Source organism: Perognathus longimembris, chromosome 13, assembly GCF_023159225.1.
Source record: "Perognathus longimembris pacificus isolate PPM17 chromosome 13, ASM2315922v1, whole genome shotgun sequence".
Classification (NCBI taxonomy): Eukaryota; Metazoa; Chordata; class Mammalia; order Rodentia; family Heteromyidae; genus Perognathus; species Perognathus longimembris.
Window position 1 is genome coordinate 31,315,381 of NC_063173.1, and position 18,708 is coordinate 31,334,088.

At 35.3% G+C, this 18,708-nt stretch overlaps 1 protein-coding gene and 1 long non-coding RNA gene across 2 annotated transcripts; both read right to left on the reverse strand.

Moving 5' to 3' along the window:
* Nucleotides 1-277: 277 nt before the first annotated feature.
* Nucleotides 278-2,250, reverse strand: LOC125361586 (DNA excision repair protein ERCC-8-like). Its single transcript, XM_048360144.1, is given in 2 exon segments — nucleotides 278-1,910; nucleotides 1,913-2,250. Coding segments are annotated over 2 exon segments (768 nt in total). The 5' UTR covers nucleotides 1,971-2,250; the 3' UTR covers nucleotides 278-1,200.
* Nucleotides 2,251-7,787: 5,537 nt separating this feature from the next.
* On the reverse strand, nucleotides 7,788-17,767 carry LOC125361593. The gene is made up of 3 exons (XR_007212967.1): nucleotides 17,735-17,767; nucleotides 10,744-10,745; nucleotides 7,788-7,921 (listed from the first exon to the last, which is right to left on the reverse strand). It is a non-coding gene; the product is annotated as an uncharacterized LOC125361593 (long non-coding RNA).
* Nucleotides 17,768-18,708: the final 941 nt, after the last annotated feature.

Genomic DNA, 18,708 nt, shown 5'->3' on the forward strand with positions numbered 1-18,708 from the left:
TCCTTAAAGTTGGTGAGAGTCTGTCTACTGTGATTAGCAGTTCTCACTGAGTTGCTCAGAATCCTGAAATTGTAAGTGTCAGAAAGACAACCTTCTCAGAAGATATAAATAGCAAAGCTCATCCCTTGCTAAAACTGTAGGCAACTTGATAAAAGAGGGGTGGGATGAGATCTTGCAACACAGCCACATAGTCATTTGTTTTAAGTCTAAATACATGGAGTTTTCTTCACCTAGACATGTATGAATGTATTTATTCAGTTCATTTTTTTGTGTATATACTATTTTTATAAAACAAATTCATCCCCAAATATGTGTACACAGGTTTGCATAGGGTTGAAAAATTAAACAATACATACTATTTAATAACCTGGACTGTGGCAAGAGGGGTAAAGAATGGGGACTGGGGTACTAATGTGAGGAATTGGTTGTAAAAACTAGCATGCCTAAACATCCTGCTATAGGAAATTATGTGCCATAAAGAGATTCATGGAGAAGTCATCACAATGTTAATGATGGTTATCTGGCTCTCTGCTTTTCAAAACAGGGTCTCTTTATATAGGTCGAATTGGCCTCAGGCTTGATTTGATAATTTGGCCTACTTTGCTCAGCTTCTTTTCCAACTACTTATTTTTGCTGCTATTATTCTTGGTAAAAGCCTTTCTCCCTTCTCCTCTTTCCTTCTTATGGGATTGAATCTGTGAGGCAAGCACTCTTGAGCCATATCTCCATTCTTTTTGTTCCTGGAGATAGAAACTCTCTAACTTAGACTGGATTGGCTTTGAACTCTCAATCCTCCTGCATCTCTGCTTCCAGAGCAGTAGTAAGTGATCCTTGAGGGTGGGAGTAGGCAGTCAGGGCTGGTAACATTTACTTGTCAGTCTTCTGAGACGTCTATGTCTGTATAGGGTTATACAATATGCTCAAGACCCAGTCAAGACACTAACTTGTGTTCTTGTATTTAGCAACAGGGGGAGATCCAGGCATAACTAGGATTAGTGAATTCTGACTCAAAAACCTATACAGAAGTCTCTTTCAGAATATTTCATACAAATGTTAACCCGTTAACCTCATTTTAAAACATGTGTGGGGAAATATCACCCAAACACAGAGTTGTCAGGAAAAGACAGAACAGTTTAAACACACACACACACACACACACACACACACACACACACACACGAAAGTACTAAAGGCCAGTGTTCATCCTTCCTCCTCACTGCTGCTCCAGGCATCTTCAAATGCTCGATTTAAGTGTGATTGGGTGGTAGTCTCATCATCATCAGGAATGGGTTCATATAAGGATGGTACCCAAGCAAGAATGTTGCAGTCTCTGCTACCACTGTAAAGCTCCTGGAAGTTAGACTGAAATACACAGCAGTCAACACTTTTATAATGTCCCTTAAGCATAGTTATCTGTTCTCCCGAGTAAACTGAATAAACAGCAATGGTGCTACCATATGGTACAAAAACAAATTCTGAACTGCAGCCACAGGAGACAGAGAATTTCAATCCTTTTCTACTTTCATTACAAACTTTTCCATAGTTCACTAGTGTGTTTTCTCCATTGGAACTATTCCAGAGCCTCATTCGATCATCTGTACCAACAGTGAGAAGGTGAAGTCCATCACTTGTAAAACATAACCCATTAACTTTCCCATTGTGAGCAGTATTTGCTGATTCAACAGCTTGTGATTTTTTACCATTATACTGATCAAGTGTAATCAAGCATCCCGATGCTCTCCTCACATCCCATAATTTTACTCTACTGTCAGCACTTGCTGTTGCCAAGATATAGTCATAACGTGGTGACCAGGAAACTGCCAGTATTTCTTGTCTATGACCCTGCAGAATGTGAGAACAGGATCCAGACTTTAAGTCACAAAGTTGTACTTTTGGTCCTCTAGTACCAATTGTAGTGTATTTGTATCCCATACTTTCAGAGTTTTATCAAATGAGCTTGAAGTAAACATGCCCGTGTCATGAGGATACCACTGAACAGTCTCCACACTGTATTTGTGGACATCTGGATGATTTTATCTCCCTTCAACAGGTTCAATGTCAAGAGTGTTAACGCCACTGCTATGGATTCTTTCAACATCTCTGTCTTTGTTTAACTCCAGTCCCAGTACCCTGCGTGTGCACTCCGCTCTCCGGAAGCGAAGCGGGTCCTCTAAACCAGCCTGTCGAGAGGATAAAAAGCCCAGCATCCCCTTTCCACAGACCAGCGCCAACACTGGATGCCGCCATGACAGAGACGGGGGGCATTTATTCAGTTCATTGAGTCTTCAACATTAACTCATTTATCAACTCTTAGAAGGATTTGCACCAGCAAGAGATGGAACACTGTATATACCACAGGACAGGATAATAATTAATGATGATGTTAATCCTTATAGCCCAGGAGCATGGAAGGTTTTTCTATTTCTTTCAGTCTGCTTCATAATACAGCTTAAATAGCTTTGGGCATATGATCATATAAAATGGTGTTTATTGAAATGAACTCCTCCAAGAAATGGAAATCAAATGTTTTATGTGATTTTGCTTCTTGTTATCTTTTTCCCTCCTTTGTTACTATTTTTGATTTCTGTAAATTTTGTCTTGTATATAGGTTTATCTGTTTGGGGGAGGGCAAGGAGAGCACACAGCAATGGTGGGACAAAGAGTGAACAAATGTAGCAGGATACTCACTAGAGACTTTGTGGAATATGAACTATACAACTTGTAGAGAAGGAAGGAGGGAAAATCTGGGAGGAAACAAGGGAAATGTACTCATTACCTGATTTATACAAATGTAACCCCTCTGCAAATCACCTTTACAATAAAATATAATAAATTAGAAAGGGGGATTTAAGACAGTTTTAAAATTAATTGTAAAGGACAGAGTAAACAAATGAGGAAATTGGAATGAAGGAAAAATACAGAAGAAGCAAGTGATAAATCTGAATTGAGCAAAAAGAAAAGAACCATATATTCCTCATACAGATGCCAAATAATTCTCTTACTTTACATTTCTTGGTATCAAAAAATAAATGGTAAAACATTTTCAATATCCATGGCTATTCAGAAAGCACACAGCTACTTTTTTCCAAGCAAGACTTGACCTAAGTTTCTGTTACAGAACCCTGTAAAAGCCATGTCTTCAACATCAGCATTAGAGACATCACCAACACAATGGTCTTTACTACAATATTCCTTGGTGAATGAGGATCTGTGTCTTATCACAAAGGTATTTCAATACATTCAAAATTCAATTTTTTAACTAACAAAATTAGAATTCAGGCTATAAAAAAGGATATGTGTCACCTTAATATTATGGAAGATTTTAGCTGCTCAGTGTTAAGCTGATGAAATTCTGATGAAATGCACACAGAAGTATTGAGAAGTAGAAGTACATTATGCATTAAACCTTGGTTTATATTCTCTCTCTCTCTCTCTCTCTCACACACACACACACACACACACACACACACACACAGAGATAGACACATGCCACCTTCAGGGTTCATTTACTAAGATAGAGTCTCACTAACTGATTTCCCTAGACTGGCATTGAATGAGGATCTTCCTGATCTCCATCCACAAGCAATGAAAACTATAGGTAAGAGCTACTGTACTAAGCCTTCAAGAATACTTATTTTTGTTTTGTATAAATCACTTAGGTGGGCTGGGAATATGGCCTAGTGTCAAGAGTGCTTGCATCCTATACATGAAGCCCTGGGTTTGATTCCCCAGCACCATATATATAGTAAACGGCCAGAAGTGGCACTGTGGCTCAAGTGGCAGAGTGCTAGCCTTGAGCAAAAAGAAGCCAGGGACAGTGCTCAGGCCCTGAGTCAAGCACAGGACTGGCAAAATAAATAAATAAATAAATAAATAAATAAATAAATAAATAAATAAATCACTTAGGTATCTTATTGCAATGTAGAATGTGATTAAATAACTGTAAAGCATAGGATCCGACATGCTGCATTTTGTACCAAGCTTCTACACATACTGATGTTCCTGGTACCTGACCCAACATTGAGTATCAAGTACTTAGAAGATAACTGATGAAATACATGTAAGATACATGCGTGTGCATAACAGAAAAACACTTTGTAAATGCTAAGATATGTACCACCTTACCTTGATTGACCATAACTGGGAACTTCAAATCATCCAAACAAAGTGGTAACAGAACAAATTATGTTTTATATATTCATCAGAAATAATGTATCCAAATATCACATAATATCCAATAAAATGTACAATTGAAACAATGTGTATAATTAAAAATAAATTCAAAAGGGCCAGTTCCTTCTTCATACACATACCAAAAGGATGCAGCCTTTCTGTTCAACTGGGAATTTTTAACAGGATTACAAAATAACCACAAACTCTTAGGAGATCTGACATATAACATATTACAGATGTTTGGAATTTCGTCTTCAAATATTTTCAATAGTCCTTAGACTAAAAACATTCTTGTTTGCCTGGAAAATATGCATCAATCTTACATATGATTGTTCCCTGAACTGCTCTTCACTAATTTGATTTATAACATTGTTCAGTTTAATTTGGTATTATGTAGTATTTCAGACAATTAATTTTAAAGCTGTCTGATTAATTGCTGGTTTTTAATATGTGGATAATTATCTGATAGGTTCCGCTTGTAATCCAGTATGCTGGCATGAAAACTGAAGACAATTATATGAGGAATTAAAATAAATTATTAGCTTCTTTAGTTCAACACTCATTATTCTAGGTGTAAGATAGTTACTGTCTGATGTTAACAGGCTACAATTGTCCACTTCACAAACAGACATAAATTTTTATTTAAAATAAAGATTTTTTTCAAGGAGAGGGTGAGAGGATACGTTAATTTTTATCTTAATTGTTACTATTTTAGATACAATAGCTACTAATGCTAGAGAGAATAACAAATATGGGAAAGAGGGAGGAAGGAGAGGCAAAGAAAAGGATACATTTTAGCCTTGATCCTTACTCTAAATAAATCATATAACTGACTTCAATTTTCTTATGTTCTTCCTTACATGGATATTTGCATGTTTGTGGTCACAAAAATCGTGCCATCCTTTTTCTATGCCAAACTTTATATACCAAGTCATGTATAGAAAATATTGTTTTAGGTATTACAATTTGACTAACCATCTTCTTAATGTTCTTCATGTTGAAGAAGCATGTATGGTATATCACTGATAATTTAATTGTCTTCCAAGATTTTTAATATAAATAATGCTATAATAAGTGCATTTGAGCACATTTCAAAGTACTAGGAAACAAAAATAAAATAAAAGCACCAAAAACAAAACAAAACTGATTTACAAGCCAATATATTTGGCCCCAAACACATAGATCAAGTTGCCTTGGGAGTTTTTACCAACTAATAATATAAATCATTCTTTTATTCCCTCAAAAGTGACATGCATCATAATTTAAGGAAAGTTTAATTATAGGGATGGTGTTGTATTCATGAGTACATGACTTCAGAAAACATTTCTTATTTTCCACAAGAAACTAAAGAAAAGTAGGTCATATTTTTGAGCCTTTTTTTCATTCTCAAGTTCTTTTCATAGTGATTATAGATATGGGGAAGGAAGGAGGAAAAATAAAGTCAAATAATCCAGTTACACTAAGACAAATGCTACAAACTTTATTTTAATTGTGGAATCCAGGGAAAACAAAATCAAAATGAAAACCAAAGTCACAATGGGAAAAGGACTACTAAGGAAGTAAGATGGAAAGGGAAGAGGAGAGGGGGGAGGAGAAATAACAAAGAGCAATAGATAGGGTGAACACAATCAAACTATATCCTACCTACGTGTGGAAATGTCATGACAAAAGCCCTACCTTTGTAAAATTTAACTCTAGCCAATAAAATATAGTACCTTCGGTTATCACCCAAGAGTAGTTTGAGGAAAATTAGGTATTTGAACAATGTTCTCTATAAATGTCATGAACTGAAGAAGTAAAGAAAGTTAGGTAAAGAAGAAATTAGGTACAAATATATATTAGGTATAGTCTTATCTAGAATAACCACATAGCTTTTTTTACTCTCAGAAATATTGCGGGGCCTAAAGTCTATGAAATCAGTGTATTCCTAAACTGCTTTCCAAAATCTTTTTTATCCCCAATTTACCAATCACCATCTTATTTAAATAATTAAGATTTGAAAAAGAGATTTTGAATCATGGGTAAATAATGTTATTTAATCACAAAAAACCCTCAAAAATACTTTCTTGATATCTATGAGCTTTTGGATTTAGTCAAATAGTTATGAGGTTGGAGGAAAAAGTACAAAAGAATAATCAAAAAGTTTTATTGCATTTGTCAAATTTATTTTTAGTAAAGAACAAAAGTGTGTAAAAATGGTATTTGACACATCTTAGCAGGTAAAATCAATCCACCAATAGAATCAGAAATTAATTTGAGAAGCAGCATTTTTTGCAAAGAAAATATTGAAAAAGAAATTAAGTGAAAGATTTTTCTTACTATGCTAGCAAATTTAATATAATAAGAAAAATAGTCACTTTATGTCAGTCCTCCAAAACACCTATAAAAATCCAAGAGAAACTCAAGGAAAAATCTCCAACTTTCTTAAATCCTTGAAAATTAGCAAAATCATTTAAAAATAATCTTGCACACAAATTAAAGAAAAATTTTAAGAAACTCTATGAAGTTGAATATAATCTAAATGTGCAAAAGAATTCGTTTGATATTTACCCAACATTGTCTGTGACTAGATATAAAACTTACTCTCAGAAAAGAATTTGTTGAAAGTATATAGTAAATGTAATCACCCCCCAAAAAATCCCTAAATTTGAAAAGTATCAGGCTGCTTTAAAAAAAAATCTTTATTGAAAACGTGATGAGCAAGGGGGAGGACTATGACAGTCACGTAGAAAGGTAATGAGAACATTTGTTCTTTAAATACTGTTATACTATTCCCTCATTTTCTCCCACTTACCCCTCCCTACTCCCCTTCCCCCCCAAATTGTAAAAATCTTATCCAGCCTAGTGTCAAGTAAGTATTAATGTGGCATTAGTTAATTCTTTGTCCTGCTATTTCTGTGATTCCTGTTACCTTCCCCTGAACAACCAATAAATACTATCTACAAGACACAAGGTACATAAAAATAAGAGAAACAAAAATAAAACAAAACAAACAAACTAAAAACTATGTGCAGAACTTAGTAAGAACCTCATGTTTTCATATGTTGGAGTTCATGTTGATATGCTTCATCATATATGGTCCTATGGACTAATCAGTTGGGTTATTTATATCCGCTGTTAAGAATAAGATAGACATATTTTACTTCTTACAAATGAGGAAAACTATGCAACCTACTTTTCTTTGGCTCTAGCTTACTTCACTTAATATAATTTTTTGCAGGTCTATTTCCTTATGAATGAGGCAATGTCATTCCTTCTGATGGAAGTATAGAACTCATATATATATATATATATATATATATATTCACATCTTCTTGATTTATTCATCTACCGAGGGGCTTCTGATTTGGTTCCATGTCTTAGCTGTGGTAAGTAATGCTGCAATGAACATGTTCTGCATGACAAATGACATAGCTTGCAAGATATATAGAAATCTCACAGATTAGGACAAGATCTTCACTAGCCATACAAAAGACAAGGGTCTCATGTCTAAAATATACTGACAGCTCAACAAATTAAATTCCACAAAAACAACCCTCCACAAAAACAACCCCCCCCAAAAAAAACCCACCCCGTTAACAAGTGTGTTAAAGACTTTTAAGAAGAGACTTCTCTGAAGAAGAAATATGAATAGCCAAGAGATACATGAAGAAATGCTCAACATCTCTGGCCATGAAAGAAATGCAAATCAAAATAACATTGAGATTCCACCTTACACCAGTTAGAATGGTGATTATCAGGAAATCTACTAGTGGGGATGTTGCCAAAGGGGAATGAGTGCAAACTTGTCCAACCACTCTGGAAAACTTATGGCAGTTCCTCAAAAGACTAAACACAGAGCTCCCCTATAATCCAACAGCCCCACTCCTGAGCATTTACCCAAATGAACACAAACAAGGTCAGACTAAAGTTACCACCAGTATCAGGTTGGTATTTTTTATACACAAATTTGTGTCTGCTGGATTCTTTTCACCTACTTTGCAAAAGTAATATATGTTCTTTGTTTATGATTTGGTTTGCATCTTCTCCACAAATTCACAAATCGAAAGGCAAATTTATATTTAACTCTTTCCCTATACCCAAATGTTATTATTTAAATTAGAACAATTTATGATCCTAAGTATGATAACTAAAAGCTTAAAACAATGACATATTTTTCTCAAATATGAATTTTCTCATTTAATTTTATAATATCCCTATGAAGGAAACTGTTGTTTTGTGTTGCTTTTAGGAAATTGACACTCAGAGAAGTGATACTTTGTTGAGTATCTTGTTGATACCCAGCAATCTAGTTTAATGTGTGCCATTGTCTCTTGATGTTACCTATGTGATACTGCCATTTTCCATAAATCAATGGGAACAGTATTCTACTAAGTATGCCCATGTGTCTAAGGGTACAAACTTTATTATGTTACACAACAAAGATTTGGAGAGGGGCTGGGAATATGACCTAGTGGTAGAGTGCTTGCCTCGTATACATGAAGCCCTGGGTTTGATTCCTCAGCACCACCTATATAGAAAACAGCCAGAAGTAGCACTGTGGCTCAAGTGGCAGAGTGCTAGCCTTGAGCAAAAAGAAGCCAGGGATAGTGCTCAGGCTGTGAGTTCAAGCCCCAGGTCTGGCAAAAAAAAAAAGTTATCATTATTCCTTTAAGTGAGCCAGAGTCCTTAGCTAAAATAAGAAAGAAAATTCATGAAGAGAGCTACTGTTCAAGGCAGATTGGGGGCTCATTTCTTAGAGCTACATTACTGCAAACAAACAAACAAACAAAAAAGACTAGGTATTCCAAATAAAGAGCAGAGCAGATGTGAGCTAGGTTTCTCTGGTCTCTTGATCCAGAGAAAGGAGCCAGACTCTGCTGCAGCTGGCTCTTCTGGGTGGTCTCAAAAGGTAGAATTGAACAGAGCAGTTTCTGCTCCAATGTGGAGGTCCCATATGTGCACTGGATGTGAGTAATTTAAAATTTCCCAGTGAACACTGCACTTTATGTACTTTTTCTTTTATCTTCAGGGATTTCAAAGGGCCCATTTTCTCACTGTGGGTGCATATAAAATTGATGGGGAATATAATGATATTATTACTATCCTCCAGTGGTAAAAAAAAATAAATGGTTTCTCATCCCAACTCAACTGCTGAACTAAAGTTAATTTCTGTCACTGCTCTACATGAACCAGTATTTATTTTCTCATACTGTACTCTTTCAGCCTCTAAAGTAGATAGAATTTTCCTCCTCTTCTAGGAGTGAAAAAAACTAAATAGGGTTCTAACAGTATGTGACTTACCTCAAAAATCATACTATTTGAGAATGATCAAGCTAAGAGTCCTAACAGACTGAATCTTAATGCTACATTTGGACAATTCTGTAACATTTAAGCATTGAGTTTAGAAACATAAACAAAACAGAGCTCTCATTGCTCTCATTCAAGAAACAGTATTCAAGAGCCTTCCCTTTCCTTGTCTCCATAGAGGTATCAGAGCATCATGTGTGTAATGATTTGCCTTGCTAGCTTGGACAATACACTATTAAGAGTGAAAGTCTTTAAAAAAAAAAAAGAGTATAAGTCAAGACCAGGGAATGTGTGTAGAAATTTTTCAAGCTATCTTAATAGCAAAGATTTTTCAGTGACTTACTAAAAGAATTTGTGCTTTCTTTGAACTATTCACTTAATACCCGTGGAACATGTATTATGGAACATGTATCATTCTGTAAAGGAACTAAAAACTATTACCGATTTTTTTTTATAGGAAAAGCTCTTACAATTAAATATGCATTGGGAGTTAAGTGAAGCTCATTACTGCTTCAGGAAGACAGCCAAGAATTACATCAGTGTGCTTCTTCCTACATATGAATACAATTTTATCTGAAACTATTTGGAGAATATGGCCCATCTGTTTCTGAAGGCTCTACCACCTTGCCAGAGAAGCAGTTGAGACACCAGAAACCCTTTACACAGACACTGATAAATTTACAAGCATTCTAATGCTTGCCTAACTGTTTATAGCAGTTCTTTTTGTTTGATGAAAAGCAATGTTTTTAAGACTTTTCATGATTTCCACAGGAAATGCTTCAGCAGAAATCACTCATTAAAGTAGTTCTATAAATCATCTTCTACATTCTTCCAGTTCATTTAAAATGGTATACAGTTATACACCAATTGAGCTTTCTGAAATTGAATTTCACAGTTTTCCTCCTACCTCCTCTTCAACACAGAGCTCGGAGGATGACAGGATGTCATCTTACCATTCTTGTTTCAAAGGCCCATAAGCAGAAGCAAAGGGAAGTTAAGGCATCCTGTTTAAGGTCATGGCATTGTTTGATGAGAGAGAAATAATGAGCCCCAGGTGTTTTTGTTCCAGGACTTACATAATTTCTCCACTTGAGGTTTGCTGAATAGTAGTTTCCTAATAACTGTACAGGCCTTCTGGTAAACTATGTGCTCTTGGGTCACTGAGTAATAGAATTCAACCATTGACATTGACCTTACACAGAAGTCATGAGATATTAAAAGGTTGGACTTCATATAATATAAAAAATATGTTAAACTCACTCAACTTACTTGTCCACAAACATCTTTAAAAATCTACCCTAAGTATGCAGTACATACTCTTAAAAATGAAAGGCTATGATATATCAATAGTCCCCTGTTTTGGCATAGGGTATTCTATTACTGTGACTTTGTCCCCTAAAACCATAGAGCTCAAATAAGAAATTTAGGAAGATTTATGTATGGACAAGATCTATGATATGGGTATTTACAAGCAGAAGCTTTAACATAGATGTCAATTCGCTAAAACCATAGTTTGTTGAAATCAAACAAGTAAGAAGCTTATTTAACACTCTACAATCTGGAGAAAAAATGTCTAGTGGATTAAAAATATGGGTAATTATTAGAAAAGAAATGGCCTGTATTAACCACTTTCTTAGTATGTACTGAACATGTACTGAATACCTACTAACTTAAATGTGCTGCCAAATGTTTTCTAAGGTTCTGCACTCACATTAGAAAAGAGGTAATTTGTTATTGAAAAGAATTAAGTCACTTAGCAATCATATATCATGTATCTGAAAGTCAGATATGTACTAGTAATCAATAAACTGCAGTGAAAAAATATATACATACTCACTTTTCTCACTGGTTCATATGCTGCTGTGGTAGTAAGGGATTGTTATCAATGTAAGTGCTGATCAAAGCAAGCTTTTCAGCTTCCACAAGTTAAATAACCAAATTTCTTGTATAAGTTGCTAAGCACTAGGTAAGTGAAATTTTATCACATCATGTAAGCTTGTTAGGTATTTTTTTTTCTTAGCTTTAATGGTTGTTATTGTCTTGAATAGAACAGTGGGTTAATTCAAGTAGTAAAGTTATTGCCATAGGTCACTTCTTTGTGTCTAGGCAAAATACTTTGTTGTCCTTTCTGTTGCTCCATCTATCGTCATCTTACTTGTTAACATGTTTTAACTATTACTCCAGATGGAAGAAAACAGTGAGGGAATTAATTGGACTTGAAACTGCTAAAGTCCTGAAATCTTGTGATTTCAGATTAATATCTTCAAGCTCATCATTATTTTAATGTATATTGTTATTGTTATTGTAAAGGTGATGAACAGAGAGAGGTTACAGTTACATAAATCATGTGATGAATACATTTCTTTTTGGACATTGCCTCCCTTCCCTCACTATCCCCCAGTTTATTTTCCTCCTTTCCTCACTCATAAGTTGTATAGTTCATTTCTAACATGATGTCTAGAGAGTATAACTACTGCATTTGTTCACCCTTTGTCCCACTCTTTCTCTGGCCCCCTCTTTGCCTTCCCAAAGACAGATAAACCTACAAACAAGACAAGCATGTTCAACAATGTTTTGAGGAATTATCTTAGTTGAATTACTCTGTTGATTAAATATAACTAAATAGTCTGAGACCAAAAAAATAAAAAACATTTATTCCTATTCCCTAAATACAGCCCAGTTCTCACAGGTGTGCTGTGTCCCTTTACAACCCTTTCAACTAAATCAAAACCCCATGTTCCCATTGGCCATCCATCACTGACTCTGCACGGAGGTAGCCTGTTCAGATTCCACAGCTGTTCTCAAGTAACGCTTGATTTCTGCCAAGATGCCAGAAGGTCTAAACCATTATGAGTCATGATTCCCCCAGAACCTTTACACCTCCTTCTCCTACAACCAGGCTCATATATCTCAATAACAGCTTTTCTGCCAGGCAAAGTACAGGTAAACTTTGATACTAAAACATTCCTTGTAATTTAATTTTGGCACATACTGAATCAGCTTCTTCCCTTGCTTTACTCTATACTTAAAAAAAAAAATTCCCAGTGCCTGAGAAATGTTCATGTGTCCTTTAAAATTACCCACAAAAATGACCTATCACTACAACTCTTTAGAGCCTAGACAGAAAGATTTATAACTTAAATCAGGACATTCCATTTCATGGAAGATAAACAAAACATCAATGGCTTGTTTGGGTCTACATCAACTGTTTTTCTTTTTGTCTCTTGGATCAACATATTTTGCAGGGCTAGACCTTCTTCATTTTAGTTTCTGATATCTGTTCCATGATTGGTGACAGGGCTCCCTGAAGTCTAAGTTGCACGTTATATGGTTGTTTTAATGGCTTCTCTAAATATTAGTTCATCCTGTAGGTATCAATTTGGGTCACTTTCTTCATGAAAAGTTCCTCTGTTTAAATGGAGTTTTGGGGGTCTTTTTGGCCTTGGAGGCAGTTAAGAGTTTTAAGACAAAACTACAGAGTGGTGTTCTATATCTGTTTCCTTGTTTGACATTTTTTCCCCTCTATTTTCTTTCTTCTCTTTCAAGTTGAGAAGAGCATACTATGCCAGCTCTGGGATGTGTTTCTGTACTTATTGCTTCTTGTCATGTTTACATTGCTTTACATAGCTTCTTTTTTTTTTTAATATGGCATTTGACTTTATTCTTGACAATGTTCAGGTGGTTTAACAACAAACTTATGAAAGCACATTAAAATTTACATAAAATATCCCCAGGGAGCCTGGTGCCCTCTGCTAGTTGTGCCATAAGTGTTTGTGAGGGATTTGCAAAGTAAATGAGAGTAATGCTGTTTTTTTAAGTTTCTTTTTAAGCAAGTGTTTTGTACATTTCCTTTCAAAAAGTGCCAAATTTGTCAGTATTGCATGTAAATAATTATGTTTACATTGCTTCTTTACATTCTGACTCTAGACAAGTTCCTGGAATTTTTCCCCCACATGCCTTATGTACAAAATTGTGAAAACAATAGAATTTACCAATAATTTTATATGTATTAAATAAAATAATATCATAACTCAAAAGTGTTTGTGTAGTGTTATTAGTGTCACTGAAAGCTTCTGAAAGTCAGGAACTATAGTTTATAAGCAACCATCACAGTCCTCGGGAATACTGAATTAAAAACCAAAACCAGTCCTGGTTTTCTTGTATGGGAGCTTGAATTCAGGGCTTCACATGCTCACTAGGCTTGCTTGCTTACAAGTGGCACAGTTCTTGAGGCATGCCTCAAGCTGTATATGTTTTTGTTTTTCTGGTTAATCGCAGAGAGTGTCTTGTGAATTTTTATGCCAGGGCTGGCTGGCAAAGTTGATCCTCTAGGTCTCACTTTCTAAGTAGAATTAGAAACATAAGCCACCAGTGACCAGCGAAAAGAAATTCCCTCTTAAATCAAAGTACAAACTATCTACATAGGGAGATACAACAACAAAGAAAATTCACCTAAATGTTTACATTTCATACTTTACCTAATAAATATGGTATTATTGGACATAAGTGAAATAATATAAATGTCTTTTGTCCTATTTCTCTTCTCTCTTCCATATAGATGCTTCAGTCCCTGAACAGAACCCTCATTCCTATACTTGTTTGCAAAACTGTTTCCTATGCATGCCACCTCTGCTTCTTCAGTTAAATTTTCTGCACCTTTTCTGTTCATGGATGCATACTTGCAATCTATAGTCTTTCTTTTCAAGCTGTGCTGAGTAGATCCATAGAGAGGTTTTAAAATTAAAGTGTCAGACATCCACATCAAATCCACTAAATCAGAATTTTTAGCAGTATATTCATTCAGGAACTTTCTCTATACTCTGAAAAGCATGAGAAGATTGTCCTAAAATACCCTAGTCCCTAGTCCTTGGACCTTAAGGCAATACTGTTTTTTACCCATACAAATTTTGTGCCTATGTCTAACTCACCGTCCAAACAAACCAAAGTTCATGATTCATCCCAGTACAGCATGCAGATCAATGCTCTTCACTTGTCCATGTGTCTACCTCATAAGCTACAGAAAAGCAGGACTGACCTCTTTCTAGTTCATGTTCCCTTTGTGGAGAACCAAATGAATCTCAATCACCAGAGAATAAGCAAGCAGCTTAATGCACTCTTGGAAGAATATGAACATCAATGGCTTCCATATTTTTATGACCTTCAAAACTATCTACCTCATGGTCCTATCAGAATAAACACAGTATAGTTTAATCATTTTAAACATTTTTCTTGCCTTCCCAACTTTATTTTGATCATAGAGACCATGTTTGTGATGAGGAAGGATACTTAGGCACCCATTTCAATATATGATATATTACAACTTTCAGTAAAGGAACCTAGCTCAACTAAATAATGATTAGATATTTTTTGATGACTAGAGGAACTTCCCAGATTTCACAACTAACACTTTGGATTATAGGTCATATTGACCATCATAAAAACTGAGGGTTTTTTTGGTATGATTATTTTAACTGTCATTTATCATCAAATGTGTTTTTACCAGAAAGGGAAGCCTTCATGCAGTTTTAAGGCAGAAAACATTGTTTAATAAAAACAGCATGGAATCCGAAGTCCCTGAACATTCCTGGGTGGGTGACTTGAATCAAGCTACCAACTGCCATTCATCTTTTTCCCTGTGTGAAAGAGAACAACAAATGCCTCCTCACAGAGTTTTTATGACTTTTAATGAGATAAAACACAGAGGGGAAATTTAACTTAAAATCTTAATACTATCCTCAATTTATTATTTTAATTATAATCTATTATGTTGAATCATTTCTTTAGCAAGTGTGGTAGCATTTTCTATTAGTTCAGAGTTAATTTATACCAACAATGTTTTTAAGGTTGGAATTTGGATATGACTGTATAACTACTTGTACTTTTCTCTCTCCAAGTGAACCATGGAAATTTCAAAATTAACAAGGGAGTTGTGCAATGATTCAGATGACTGGGAAAGATTTAAATTCTTTTAAAATAAACTTGGTGTGTGAGGTTTTTTTTTGGTGTTTTCATTGAAGAAAGAATGTGTTGCTTGATGCTGATGCTGATGATAAGCTAACGCTTATTTTCAGTTATTGCTACATGTCTGGACTTTTCCAATACTGTTTATTAAACACTAAGAATTGCAGATGTTAGACATTGAAAATAAACAAAGGGAGGAAAAGAAGAGAGGAGAGAAAAGATGGAGAGGGAATGAGAAATGGAAAGTAGAAAGAGGGAAAGACAAGAGAAAAGAAAAGGAGGGACAAGAGGAAAGAGAAAATAGGAAGGAAAGAAGGAAGGAAGGAAGGAAGGAAGGAAGGAAGGAAGGAAGGAAGGAAGGAAGGAAGGAAGGAAGGAAGGAAGGAAGGAAGGAAGGAAAGAAGGAAGGAAGGAAGGAAGGAAGGGATGGGAAGGACGGATGGGAAGGGATGAAAGGACAGAGAGAGAGAGGGAGGGAAGGAGGACGGAGGGAGGGCACAAGCCTAGATATGAGTGATGATGTTTGATTTATGATAACATTCAAGTGTTATATGATATAGTCATAATTAAATGGTTAATTAACATATATTTTTTAAAAACCTTAAAACTGTGTTATCGGTGTTTTATTCTTCCCTGAGTGGACTTTGTTTCTGAACAATTGTTCTCAACAATACTTTTTGTCACCTACATTCATCTACATTATGACTTGCTCCATGAAAACTCAAAGTCTGTTTGTTATAACTTTTTGAATTGAGCCCAAACTTCTGACTGCTTTATCCAATAGACTATAATAGACTTGTCTGTTTCATAAAATGTTCTTTGACTGGTTGACAGGTCTGCTTTCTGCATCATGGACATAGCAGCTATTTAAGGCCACCCTCCTGGGGTCATCCTACTAAGCAAAGCTAAGAGGACTGGGGTACTACATAGATGAGGAAAGAAGCCCTCTAGGAAACAGATCTACAGCTCCAAAATCTGTACCTGATGAAATAGCCACTGGATACAACTTTGCACATTAATATTTCTACAAAATTTTTGTGCAAATAAAAATTCATGAAGACATATAGTAGTCTATTTTTATCACAAAAACCCTAAAATGACTCAAATTCAGAATATTCAACAAAATAACTAAAATGCTTTATAAGCATAAAGATTATAAAAACTGATATTTAAATGGTCTATATATTTTTAAATGCTCAACATTTTTAGCCATCAAGAAATACAAGTAAACATTTCGTCATGCTTCTATTGGCCATTCTTACTTCTTCTGAGTAGTCTCTTTTTAAATCTTTAGTCCATTTATTAATTGCATTGTTGTTTCTTTGAGGGTTTATTTCGGGGGTGTAATTTTTTAATTTAGCTTTATTGTCAAGGTGAGGTACAGAGGGGTTACAATTACCTACATACATACTGTAGTGAATATAGTTCTTATTGAATGTGCTACCCCTTCCTTTGTTTTCTCCTAATTTTCCTCCCCCACCCCGGAGGTAATTTTTTGAGCTCTCAGTATATTTTAGACATGAGGTTCTCGTCTGAGGCATAGCTGGTAAAAATTGCTCCCATTCTGTGGGCTTTCTGTTAATCCCATTAGCTATGTCCTTTGACATGGACAAACTCTTCCATTAGATGCTGCCCCATTTATTGTTGATAAATATCCCAAGATTTCCTTGACTTATTGTAATTCTGGATCTTTATTTAGGCAGTTTTGACCCATGCCTAGGAGCCCTCGTCTTTCCCTTACCCCTTACTGCAACATTTTCATGTTAACTGGCCTTAAGAAGGAACAGTCAACATTTCTGGCCAAAAAACAAATGCAAATCAAAACAATATTGAGATTCCACCTCACCCCAGTTAGAATGGCCTTTATCAAGAGAACTACAAGATTTGGGGAAAAAAGTGGTTTATCTTTGTTGTTGTTATTTCCAATGTACCCTATGAAATTGTGTCTTTTTCTTTTGTCTTTCTTCTCCATGCTTTTACCTCTATTGTTGATATAACTGACGATACATAGGGTACTGTATGTACATTTATTAGAACTAGGGAAGGGGAACACCAAAATGGGGAGACAAAGGGTCAAAGGAAAACAAAGGGTAAGAGGAGAAATAATACAACAGCAATACTTACAAGACAATATGCTGTAAACCAACTGTACAACTTGGGGGAGGGTGGGGATGGAAACAGGGAGGGGGGAAGGTGAGAGAAAAGCTATGGAGGAGGTAAAACGCTTGATAAGAAATGTACTCCCTGCCCTATGTATGTAACTGTAACCTCTGAAAATTACTCTGACCAAAAAAAAATTAAGGAAACAAACAATAACAAAGGCTGGTGGGGATGTGGCCAAAAGTTACTTCTATGAACTTTACAACTTGGAGGAAGGGGATAAGGAGGGAGAAAAGTGGGAGAAAATGAGGGATTGGGTTACTCTCAAAGAGAAATGCACTCATTACCTGGCTTATGTAACTGTAAGCCCTCTGTACATCACCTTTACAATACAATTTAAGTTTTAAATAAATAAAGCCATAAAAAAGTAAATTCTAGCATACTGTTGGTGGAAATGCCAGCTTGTTCTAGCATTCTGGAAAGCAGTATGGAGGTTCCTTAAAAAACTAAACATAGAGCTTCCCTATAACACAGCAATCCCACTCCTGGGCATTTATCTAATAGGATACAAACAATGCTACACTAAAGCTACTATCACAATCATATTCATTGCAGCATTGCTCACCATAGATAAGATATAAGAATCAACCCAGATGCCCCTGAGTGGAAAAATGAACCAAGAAAATGTATGTATGTATATATATATATATATATATATATATATATGTGTGTGTGTGTGTGTGTGTGTGTGTGTGTGTGTGTGTGTGTACACACACACAATGGAATCCTAGTCTTTCCATCAGAAAAAATGATATTGTACCATTCATAAGGAAATGGAAAGGCTTGGGAAAAATTATACTAAGCGAAGTAAGCTAGACCCAAAAAAAACATAAGTTGAATTGTTTCCCTCTTTGGGGATAACTAGAATGTACCTACAAATCTAAAAGTAAACACATTGAATTTTAAAAGACAGAAAACTACACTGGGATATGATAAATTATAGATGTCTCTAGGTATTCACACAGAGCAAAACCAAACAAGGATATTCTTAAGAGAGGATTACAAAGGTGCAATACCTATGTGCATCTGATAATGTAAAAAAATTATCATGATGAACTCCAAGAAGCAAAAATAAGAGTTTTTCTTTATTGCTGTTTTCATTTTCTTTTTGTCTTATTTGCTAAT